An 11,343-nucleotide genomic window follows, 5' to 3' on the forward strand; every position below is an offset into this window, starting at 1 on the left:
GGGACGAACGCAACACAAACATCAACACCACTTTCTTTCACCCTTCTATGCGTACCTACACTAGGTAGACGCGGTCGTGTGGTGTACGACGATCATTCGACGCGATGTCATGCGTCGTCGTGACATGCGATGCGATGCCATGCCATGCGTCTTTTCGGTCTCGCTCTGGTTTCGCGTCTTGATTGACTTCATCGCGACTCGTCCGCGAGGGCATTCCCAACTCGTCGCCCACACTCCTCGCAAAAGCCATGCCAGCACATCTCGCAGTCTGCACCGCTTCGACAGTCCTATTCAGTCAAGCTTTTCTCGTATACGGATACACTTCATCAACCGCCTCATTTCCACCACCTAAGCCTCGCTCACCTGAGCACCTTGAGGCTTTGGGTCCCTGAGGTACCCTCTCGCAATCAGATGAGCCGAGCGGCAACTGAGATTACCGGCGGCTGTCGCATCATGCTGTCTCTCCCACTAAGACAACAGAAGCCCTCTCTCGCCTGAGAGGCCCTCTCCCAGTGTTACCATCCGGCGTCAAGGTGCGCGCGGAAATTGGCACCGTACGAGAAAAGAAACAGCCGAACCCCACGTTACTCTTCCCGAAACAGCCGCTCGCTCAGAAAGCCTCCGCTTCCCCATTAACCGCCCGGGCGGCTACGGCTAGCAATGACGACCACCACACTCCACTCCCGATTCCGGACGGCGCTTACAGCCAAATCTCATATCCTCAATCTCGCTGAGCGCTCTCAGCATCATCCGGGAACCGGTGGGCCTCGATATTGGGCTCCAGGAAGAGGCAGCCGCCTTGCTTGATGACCAGTCTCACTCTCTTACACGAAGCCCCTTACCTCCTCACCTTACACACACAAAGGTACGAGAATGACTGACCGACCCTCAGCCTCGACGGCCCCGAGGTCGGGCCTGCTGACAATGATAATGAGGGTTTGGTCCTCAGGTTGGAAACTGGCCATCGGAGCCTGCTGCTACCGGCCGCATGATGCCGTAGCCGCGCATGTCTCGGTGAGATTGTGAGCGGGCAGTCTAAGCCTCGCAGCACAACCGCCATCTGTAACGTTGATACACTGTAGTACGTCTTGAACGGTGAACCTAACGAGGCGGTCCGACCTCAGTCTACTTCGCGAACCTTCTTCATCGTCGAATTGTAGAAAGTGACGAGGATGCGACAGGCATGATAATCGCCGGCCCATCTCTGCTCCATGATTCGCATAACGCTTCAAGCACAGCATCCCTCGGCTATCGTCCCCCTCGGTCGATGTAGTACGACTCTACTCCTCACCAGATGAGAAAACAGGAGACACGGCATTGCGCAACAATTGCACAGCCGCACTCCAGCGCTTGATACTACCTCTACTCTCGAATTCCCCCCTCATCTCCATCATCCCCTCTTCCCCAAGCGCCACACTCAAGATCCAGTCAGCATCCAAAGTCTGCCCTTCGCTTGACCTCTTCCCTCCTTCCCGCTTCGCTCCCGTGGCCCGTGCTCCATCCCCTTCCAAGGGAAGGTAAGGCAGAGTCCGTGCTCCTTCCTTTCTTAGACGCGGTGTCCCTGCACTGGTCCGTGCCACCCTTTGTCATCCATCGCCCGTTTTCTCCCTCCTCTTGTCCTTCCCCCCCTGCCTCGTAATCCCATTGGCTCCCAACCACGCGCGCGCACCACCCAATCTCGACGCGCCGTAGATCCGTCCACGACGCCCACGGTCCGTTCAACCTGCCAGAACTTCAGAAGATCCATCCGTCGCCCGTTCATCGCTTCGGGATGGTGTCCACGACTCCACTGCCCGTGTCCAAACCCCGGTCCAGTCCGGCATCCAATCGGGTCCCCAAAGATCCCTCAAACCGTCTCCCGACCGCTTCATTGGCCCAGCCGTCCTCCCGGGATGTTTCACGACCGCTCTTTTGTTTCTCGATTCAATGGTCCTCCCCTCGTCGTTCTTCTTTCGGACTCTTCCCTTGTGCTTCTCTACTCCCGTAAGGTGCTGCGTACTAGCTTGCCTCGCCCCGGTTCGGCAGCTCTGCTAGTTCGAATACCTGTCTCTCCCCTGGCCTTGCCGTGCATGATGGTTGCTCTTGGCCATTGGAACCGGTACAGGGAAGGGTGACTCACATCTCGTTGTCCATCGACGGTGGATCATTTTCCCATGAGGAAAAACGCATCAACCATGATCTTCCTGCTGCTTCAGCAAGGACATGTTGGCGAGGACTTTGAATTTTTCTTTTCGACATACCCCGGCAGTTCGGGTCGGTGTACTTCAGAGCGGGCATCTTCCTCCCCCAACGCTCCACGGAGCATGCCCGGGAAAATTGGGGAGGCTGGGGTCTAACATGACCACCTCACACTCTACATTGTCTCCCTGCGAATGGGCGTCACCAAATCGACGTCACTTCATTACCAACACCACTACCCAAGCATAAACCTCTGAATCATTTCATCCAGTTTGAACCTTGCGGTGTACCTTAAGAAGGTAGGTATCCTCATGTATCCATTGTCTATCTGTTGTCCCTTGCCCCAGCTCTCAAGTGGAAGAGGGGACCCTGGAAAAAACCAAAAAAAAAAAGTCATTCAAAGTCAAATCCCCCCGTCTATCATTACGCCCACGCCGAGGACGCCAAAAGGGTATCCGTCAAATGAAACGAAAAAAAGGAAGAAGACAAGTGTCTCTCTCTGTCCTTCTACCTTGCTACACAAAAGGACAATCAAGAAAGGTAAAGGGTTTGAGAAGAAGTAGGAAGTGTGAGAGAGCAGGACGGTGACCACAAGAGAAAATGTTTCAACGTTTCAACGACCAAGTTGTGTGTGTGTTTCCATGCAGGTGATGTGGTCTGCGGCATCCCAGACTTGACACCACCCACCAACCCTTCTCCGTCAGCTGCAGTCATCCGCTGCAACGGACTTGACTTGGACGGATCATCCGCCCCACGCCACAACCACCTATCCACTCACAGCCACCGCTGGTCCCCAGACGCGTCCAACTTGCGCATACAACGCGTCGGTCCTTGGTGTTGAAGGGCAAAGAAAAGCGACGTCCACACCAAGCCATCCCAAGGCAGACGGCCGTCGACGTCGTCGCCCCATCCAAAACGAAACCAGGGCTACCTAGGCCTCTAGCCTCTAGTATCCCGCACCATTCGCCACCACGTCGCCCGTTCTCGTGCTCCCACTGCTGGCTCCCTCACCTGCATCTCTCCTCGTCCCCTCGTGCGTCGATTGACTCATACTCGACCGCCCTGAAACGTTTGCCAATGCCGCCTCGAGATCCGCTTTCCCTTCCCGCAGCCTCCGGAGTGTCCTCATCATCCCGTCCAGCCGGAGTCGCTCCTGGATCACCATGCCTTTGGCGAATTCCTTGATCGCTCGTCGCCCCATCTTCTCGTGCAGGTCTTGCCACCCGGCTAATTCCCCGGCAACTACTTGTTGCGAGTATCGAAGTTCTCGACCGAGGTCATCCACCTGCTCCTGTGACTGGCGGGCTTTCTCTTCCCTCTCCTCGTTGAGGCGTTGTCGCGTGTCATCCAGCAACCCAAGAGGCCACCGTGTCGATCTCGTGAGCGAGTTGTAGTTTCGCTCCACGGCCTTGCGCGCAGCCGATATCTGCGTAATTTGCGCTGGCGGCCGCGACAGAGCCGATAGCAGGGCTTGGATCGTCGATTGCGATGCCAGGAACGTCGAGTGGAAGATCCCGTAAGGATTCGATTGCATTGGTACGAGGGTACGGACATAAGAATCCATCGCCGTGATGTATGCTGGTGGAAGGAACGGCAATGTCGAAACAGCGCGGTGCAGCAGGAGTGATGCGTCATGAAGATCTGCTCTCGTTAGTCCAGACCAAAACTATTTGATTACCAGAAACAAAACTTACCTGAAGCAACAATGGCGATGGAATTGACCCTTCTTGCCACGCTCTTAGTCGAGTAGTTGACACTCCGCACCATCTCCCTTGCATGATCGACGAATTGTTCGACCTCTCGCACATCCTTGACGGGCTCGTACTCTTCCCGCACTTTCTCGGCTCGCGTCTCAGCTTTCAGGTTACTCCTCTGCTCCATCATGCCTAGTTGGATATCAGGCACCAGGAAGAATTCCCAGAGCATCTCGTGTGTTGCGAATGTGGGGTGATTGAGCATGATCTTGAGGAACCAGTCGGCCCTAGTCTGGATATCTCGTAGCACTGCTCTAGACGGCTTCGAAGGTATCTGGAAGGGCGACCGCACACCCGCCACCGCCGGGATCCAGGACGCCGGGTTCTCCAGCGCCAGCAAGTTGCCGAGGTGCTCGAAATCAGACAAATTCCTGCGGCTTGTGGTGACGGTGTAGCTCATGTGGTCGGCTGGGGCTGCCGATTTCAAGACCAGCCGAATGGTCGCATCTTCAACGAAAAAGGCCCTCACGACACCGGTAATACGGGCATCCGCGCCAGGGGGCATGCTGAAGAGTGCCAGGTCATCAATCTTATTCCTGATGTCGTCATCTTTGGCCAATTCAACGGCAGTCAGGCTTCGGATTTCTCGGGCTGCAACATCGACGCGTGCGTCCACAAATAGCGTTCTGACCATATCCAGCCTGCCATATTTGCTAGCAACCATTAACGGCGTAAATTTCTTCTCGTTCGTGGCGTTGACATCGACATCGCATTGCTGGAGCACTCTGAGTGCCAGCTGTGGGTCGTTGACAATGTGAAGCAGAGTGTTCCCCTTGGCGTCCACATGATCGTCAATGTGCAGCGGAAGCCCGTCACGCTGCGCTTCCGTGGCCGCATCAAGGCCGGCATCCACCATTTCGCGGTAGTGGATATGGTCATACGACCTGCAGAGTGCAAAAAGCGGCGTCTGCCCATTCTTGTCTTTTTGCCGCCAGGGGACTAATCTCCCGATCCGAGAAATTAGAAACGGTGCGTGGAACAGGTAATGCGCACAACTGCGCCCCCAAATGTCTTGCTGAGCAAAATACTCAATTAAGCGCTCTCTTGCCGCCAGTCTCGAAATGAAGTCGAGAATAATATTAATCAGCTCCGTATGCCCCAGCTGGACAGCAGCGCTAAAAAGCGTTGTATCTTCGTTGTTGATGTCGTCTAGAATGACAGAAAGAGGATAGTACTCGCTCAGCGTCAGCAAGTACCGCAGAACATCGGGCCTTTCGTTTTGCACAGCCATCATCAAAATTGATTCCCCGAATGCATTGTGTGTCTGCGAAAGACGATCGATAGTGATGTCGCCCTCAAGTACGCTTCCAATGGTACCATTGCTGGTCGCCCTCGAGTGGTACGAGATCTCCGAGCCGCTGGACATGCTTCGTGTATCCATGGCAACCCTCTTGACCTTGCGAGGCGGCGGCGGTAAAGGGAAGTCAATCTCACTGCCATCATCCTCGGCCTGGAATGGGAAAACGTGGCTCAGGCCAGAGCCTGATGAGAAGCGATCCGAGATCGTGACTGCTGTTGACGATCTCCTCGAGGCAGACCCGTTGGTGAAGCTCCAGCTGTGAGAGGGGCGTCTACTTGATTCTGGCGAATCATAAAGGTCTTCGTCGAGAATGGCGTTCTCGTCTGGTTCCATGATCTTCTTCAAGTCGTCAAGGCTTCCATTGCAGGTAGCATTCCATAACGCTTTGTTTCGTCGGCTGGCTCTTCGCAATCCTGACGAGTCTAGTGCGAGGTATGCGAGGACAGCTTCGAAGGTGCTCAGTGCATATCCCATCTCACCATTGTCTACGTCATCAATGAAGATGAAGTGACGGATGTAGATGAGCCGAGCGTGCAAGTGCCGAACTTGTGCTCGGATGACCACGAAGAGCAACAGCGAGACTAGCGTGTCGGCATTAACTGTCAAAGTAGGCTTCTCGGTCGAAGAGGCTGCTTGCGCTCGTGAAGACTCTGTCAAATGAGTGACCAGCTTCATGGTCGACAGGAGCAGATCGAGCATCTCTTGTGGGCTCATGGCGTTCGCTGTCTTCTTGAACTCCTCCACGGCCAGACCAAGCTGTATCGTCAACTCATGCTTCCCTCGCGACCCACCTTCTATGGAGATGCCAAGCTGTGATAGATCAATGAACTCCATCTGCCGAATCTTGGCCTCCAACTCGAGATCATAAGGTCGTTTTGATGCACTAAGTCGTGGAAACAGGAGGTGGTGTGTATTCTCGGTGACGTATCTTTCGATGAGTCTTTCGACCAGAGGTCCCGTCAGGTCGGTCGTAGCGCCGAGCATCGAGAGTTGCTGCTTGTCAACCCCCTGGAACAAGTCGATGGCGGCTGTGACAGCAGTCTCCAGTGAAGCCCTCATCACATCTTCGTCGTCCTCGGCGTAGAAGTTCTCCGTCACGGGGAGACCGTTAGTCAACCCATTGGGGCGCCTTGCTGCGGACATGCTGTTGGACCGCGCCTTCCTCATGGCCGTAGTGATGGGTCCGTCGGGCTCGGGGTCGGGTATGCGTAACGCCGAAGGGGGCGGCGGGAGCGGTCGCTCGAACACAGTCGTGAACTCTCGAAACAGCTTTTCTAATCCAGGTTGCATCTGTCGTGCGATGATAGGAAAATGGTTGAGGAGGTCGTGGAAGCTCTTGATGTCCTTCTTCCGGGGAAGCATGGCGCCTTCGCCATTCTCAGCAGCCGCCGCCTGGCTCTGTTCGAGGGCTTTCCTCCTCGCCATTCCCTCCACCAATATGGCAGGCTCGATCTTGTTCTCTTCCCATACGCCCACCAGTGGCCGCGAGATGTAGTAAATCAGCCATTGGCGGGGTTCAAGGAGGTCGGGATACCATGTCGAATCGTTCAGTAATTGAGCTTGCGCAAGCGACTTGAAGCCTGGGATACAATTGTCAGTCACAGGCGGTTTCGTATTGCATACCCAGGCGCACCTTTGTTACTGTAGACGTGTGTATCTTTGATGACGACTGTGCGACCATTGATGGTCTGATACTGCTTCGCCTTGCCCCTCAGCTCGCGCAGGTTTTGCGCCGCGTCCTTCCCACCCGCAGCAGAGGTTGTATTTGCGGCGGGAATGCGAAGCACATGACTAGCTAGGAACTCCTCCGAAGTGATGAGCTCGTGGAAGGTCGAGCCGCTCTCGACTTCGCGACATGTGAGGAGGACATCGGTGGTCGGGACCAGGAGGATGTGGTGATGTACCGGGGTACACTGTGAGGGTAGGGAGCTTCGGAAGAAGGCAGCGAGGAATGGATTTAGGGGTTGCATTCATTCGACTGGCGCTGGACGTCCTCGGCCAGCTAACCCGGCCGGGGAAGCCAGGATTGCAGGGTAAAGGTGAGTAGGTGGTTGAGGGTCGTGGACTTCGGGAGCACGGAGGTGCCGGGGGATCGACGGACTAGGGACGGAACGAAGGCTGGAAATAGGATCGCTGGGTATCGTTCAATGTCGCTGATATGCAGGATGGTCGTCGGCGGTCGTACAGAAGACGCGAGTTGAGCTGGCGGTCGTTGAGGAAGGTGGAGAATGAATCGTGATGAAAGGCAAGTTGTTCGTGGTGGTTGCGATTCCCCTGGACAGATAGCAGTGGAAGGTGTTGAAGCTCTGGTGTGGGCCAGGCAAGCCAGGCACTGACCTCACTGAGGCCGCACGTCCCACTCCCAATGGGCTGCCACTGCCAGGGGGCACCGTGGCCCGATTCGGTGCTGAAGAGGTTCGCTGCCAGCATTCCGTCCCCACAGTGCCGAGGCGGTACGCTCTGATTTGCTGGGGAACAGACGGAAGCCTAACGGAATGCGGAGAAAAGGGATCTCCGAAGGTACCACCGAGGCGGGCGCTCTCCCGGCTTCCATCGATAGCTTAACCTTATCTTATCAGTCCCCACACGAAGCGAGCATCTTCCATCCTGCCGCCCAGACATCTTTCTGAAGATGTCAAGAGCCTCCCATTAACATCCTGTGGAGGTTAAAAGACATGTCTTTATAAGGAGGCAGATATTCCAAACCAACGACGAAGAGGCGTTCATCTTGCGATTATCAGCTGCAACAGCTTACTCATTCCGCAGTAACCGGCATGGCTGCCTATCGCGCCTGCGGTATCCGTCATCGTCTGCCTACATGCATAAAAAACGATGCAGGAGGCCGTCAATCTGGAGAATCGGGCAACAGAGGACTTTGACGTCACATCACATGGAATCATAAACAAGACTTGTCACTGCCGACCGGATGCCTATCACTCTACACTTTGTCTTCAAATCACATATAATTCTGACGATTGTTCTTACAAGTTCATCTTCATTCGTGCTTTATCATCCATGTTCGGTAATTACTCAACTGGTGTTGTGAATAGCAAATCTCTCACCCAAAACAACATCGTCTAAAGCCTACCTTATTACACCGACGACACCACAAATAACCCCTCAACGTCTGATATAGGCCAAAGTGTGTTCAAAATGGCCACCAAGATTGACTCTGCTCCCACTCAGCACATGACCCGCGGCTGTGTGCGTTTTACACCCGGCCCTTCATATGGGGATGCTACTTCAGCTCTGAAGAAGATCCCGCGATACCTTTTCAGAGTCCATGCACCAAGCACCTCAGGTGAAACATCACTAAAATCTGTCGTGTCAAGAGCTGCTCTCTGTGGTCACGCTGGATCCGACTGCGACATATTCTCGATGCCTCCGGACGAAGCAGCCGAGATGCTCAACTGTCACCTTCGCGGTTGGGCTCGGGATGGTGACAACCTCATGTCTTGGACGAGCTCATTACTTTTCGCCCTTCAATACGCACTGTATCGCAGCATCATGCCCAAAAACGGGCGTCCCGACGACCCGTCCGATATCTGGATCTATATCTTGGACACAAGACTTTTGCCTGGAGGTTCTTTTATTCCCGACGTTGCACTCCTTGACGAATTCACTGGGAAAGACGCAGCACGCACGTATAATCTATCTAAGCTGCGATTTTTGCGCCAAGAAACTCAGTACAACTTTTGGGGAATACTTGTGTCAAGGGAAGCTATCGATTGAAGGCGTATGCTCTTCAGCCTCTCTCCAAAGTACCATCGATCATGGCCTTTTCAGGCTCTTTCCCGAGCTCGGGCTGCCGAACAAGAATCTCGAACTGGCAAAAAAGGTCTGCAGGCTTTGCGTCCAATGCTTCGCTTCACCCACGCCGGCGACGAAGGCCGACTTCCGCTTTGCCAGCTCCATTGCGCAGGGATGTTTCGGAGCGGAAGACGAATGGGCACTTCCAATGACAGCCGCATTACTCTCTCTGCGGAAGCGACCGATAAATGATGTTGTAATCATTGGCGGGTTCAAGGCCCTATTCTCGGGTATGTAGTGTTGTCGCCTTGATGTAATAAAGCCACTGACAAACCATTTGGGTAGATCAAGAGATTTGCGAACATAACCTCGATACCTTCAAGACCTTCCCCCTTGATACACACCCGGAAATCCACCAATTCTCCAACATTATCCAAGATCTTCACAGCGACTACTGCACCAGAGGTCTTGATTCTGTTATCGCTACTGCCGCCAAGCTGTCGCGTGAGTACAGAGGTTTTTCATTCTAACGTGATTCATTCTGGCTAATACATCACAGTGATTTCCTTCTGATCGCAGATGTACCTTCACAGTACCAGCTCTACGTCAACCCAAACCTGAGTTGTTCTTCGTAAGAACCAAATTTGCTTGACTCTGCTATCGCATTAACCTGAATCTAAGTCTCTTCTGAACCGCTCAAACCCTCCGTCGTCGTCGTCCATGTCATCTTCTCATCAACCTTGCCCGATTTACGCTCAAGATACGCCGCCTCAATAGCCTCTAGACTCTGGCTCTTCGTCTCCGTCATCCAAACTGCGCAGACGACAACGCTTACCAGCGTACATCCGCCGTAAAAGAAGTACGGCCCCGAAGATGAGGCAGCGAGAAAGGGCGGCGCCGTCAGAGCAACAACGAAATTGGCCAACCAGTTGGCAGCCTGTCCCAGCGCCGCACCGCTAGACCTCGTCTCGCGCGGGAGACTCTCAACCAGGAAGGCCTTGATGCAAATAGCCCAAGTGCCATTGAAAACGACGGCGAAGAGGTAGATGGATGCAATCACCACCCACCGTCCGGCACCCCCATCGACACGGACCTGGTTGGCGGCGTACAAGGAACCCATCAGGAACATGAGGATGGCGATGCCAGTCCCTCCTACTATGGTACAGGTCCGACGGCCCCAGCTATCTGTGAAGATGGTGGCCAGGATAGTGATTACCATGATCACCAAAGCCAGGATTCCCGAACAGAGGAATGTTGTTTCCTCTGAGAGACCTGATTGACGGAATAGTAAGGGGGCGTAATACAGAATTCCGTCGATGAAGCTGGTCTGCTGGGCAGCCATCAAGAAGCATCCAAAAGCAGTGCGAGAGCGGAAGGGTCTGGACAAAGCTTTCCGGAAGTCATGGATCGTCGCTCTGATGGTGTCCGCCATGCTCATGTTGGGAGGATGTACTGCGGCTGCTGCTGCCTCCTGAACGCCCTTGGACGCCAGCATCTCCCGCTGCTCCTCCTCGCTGATGCCTAGCTGTGTAAAGACAAGCCGAGCCTTATCGACTTGACCCTTGGCCATCAACCATCGAGGCGACTGCGGCACAAAAAGGGTCGTCGCGGCGAGTCCAAATCCCAGAATCGCCTCAACAGCAAGCGGCACTCGCCAAGACGCCGACGAATCCGCCACACGACGCGTTCCGTAGCAGATGAAATACCCCAGGGATAATCCCACCGTAAGCATGAACTGTGAGAACGCAACCCAGAAACCTCGCGTCTTGGCGGGCGTGATTTCGCAGATCTGCACGGCGACGGTGCTGACGAAGAGTCCCGTACCGAGACCCTTTACGGCGCGGCCGGCGATGAACATTGCGAGGTGGACGGCACCGCATTCGATGGCGGCCCCGAGGCCGAAGACGGCGGCGCCGGTAGATATCATGGCGACTCGGCCGAGTTGGTCTGCTAGCATGCCTGCTAGGAGGGCGCTGATCGTGCCGGTTATGAGAAGGGTTGAGACGATTGCGCCGTGGAGGATGGCGGAGAAGTGACCGAATGAGGTCTTGAAAGTCTCCATTGCTGTTATGGGGCCTATGCTGCCAGTGTCGAGCCTGAGAGGTGAAAGTTAGCTGATAAGCCTGGTTGAAACGAAGGAGATCTGCAGACAAGACTCACCCCCACAGCATCAGACAGGCTCCCGTAGCTATAGACGCCCTGGCATAGAGCGGCGGCATTCTGAACTGTCTCATTGTGATCGAGGCTCACGATCTAGAGACGGTAATGGGCGAGATAAATGCTCTGTAGCATAGACCAGCGAGCGAACCGTAGCTTTCCTTCCTCAGACCACTCAAAAGGTTCTTATACTGGCTTGGTGGC

The 11,343-nt window shown here is 54.6% G+C and overlaps 3 protein-coding genes across 3 annotated transcripts; 1 reads left to right on the forward strand and 2 right to left on the reverse strand.

Annotated features, from left to right (window-relative positions):
• Nucleotides 1-3,124: 3,124 nt before the first annotated feature.
• Nucleotides 3,125-7,662, reverse strand: CCOS01_11908 (uncharacterized protein; the record flags this gene model as incomplete). Its single annotated transcript, XM_060460059.1, has 5 exons — nt 3,125-3,819; nt 3,873-4,816; nt 4,961-6,812; nt 6,866-7,161; nt 7,418-7,662. 5 exons carry the CDS (start codon nt 7,660-7,662, stop codon nt 3,125-3,127), a joined length of 4,032 nt encoding a protein of 1,343 aa, XP_060309002.1.
• A 723-nt stretch (nt 7,663-8,385) lies between these two features.
• Nucleotides 8,386-9,617, forward strand: CCOS01_11909 (uncharacterized protein; the record flags this gene model as incomplete). The annotated part of the gene is made up of 4 exons (XM_060460060.1): nt 8,386-8,876; nt 9,019-9,272; nt 9,328-9,486; nt 9,562-9,617. The coding sequence occupies 4 exons, from the start codon at nt 8,386-8,388 to the stop codon at nt 9,615-9,617; spliced, it is 960 nt and encodes a 319-aa protein (XP_060309003.1).
• A 41-nt stretch (nt 9,618-9,658) lies between these two features.
• CCOS01_11910 (sugar transport protein) lies at nt 9,659-11,201 on the reverse strand (the record flags this gene model as incomplete). Its single annotated transcript, XM_060460061.1, has 2 exons — nt 9,659-11,078; nt 11,143-11,201. The coding sequence occupies 2 exons, from the start codon at nt 11,199-11,201 to the stop codon at nt 9,659-9,661; spliced, it is 1,479 nt and encodes a 492-aa protein (XP_060309004.1).
• Nucleotides 11,202-11,343: the final 142 nt, after the last annotated feature.

Source organism: Colletotrichum costaricense (assembly GCF_030867565.1).
Source record: "Colletotrichum costaricense strain IMI 309622 chromosome Unknown Scaffold_14.1, whole genome shotgun sequence".
Taxonomy (NCBI): Eukaryota; Fungi; Ascomycota; class Sordariomycetes; order Glomerellales; family Glomerellaceae; genus Colletotrichum; species Colletotrichum costaricense.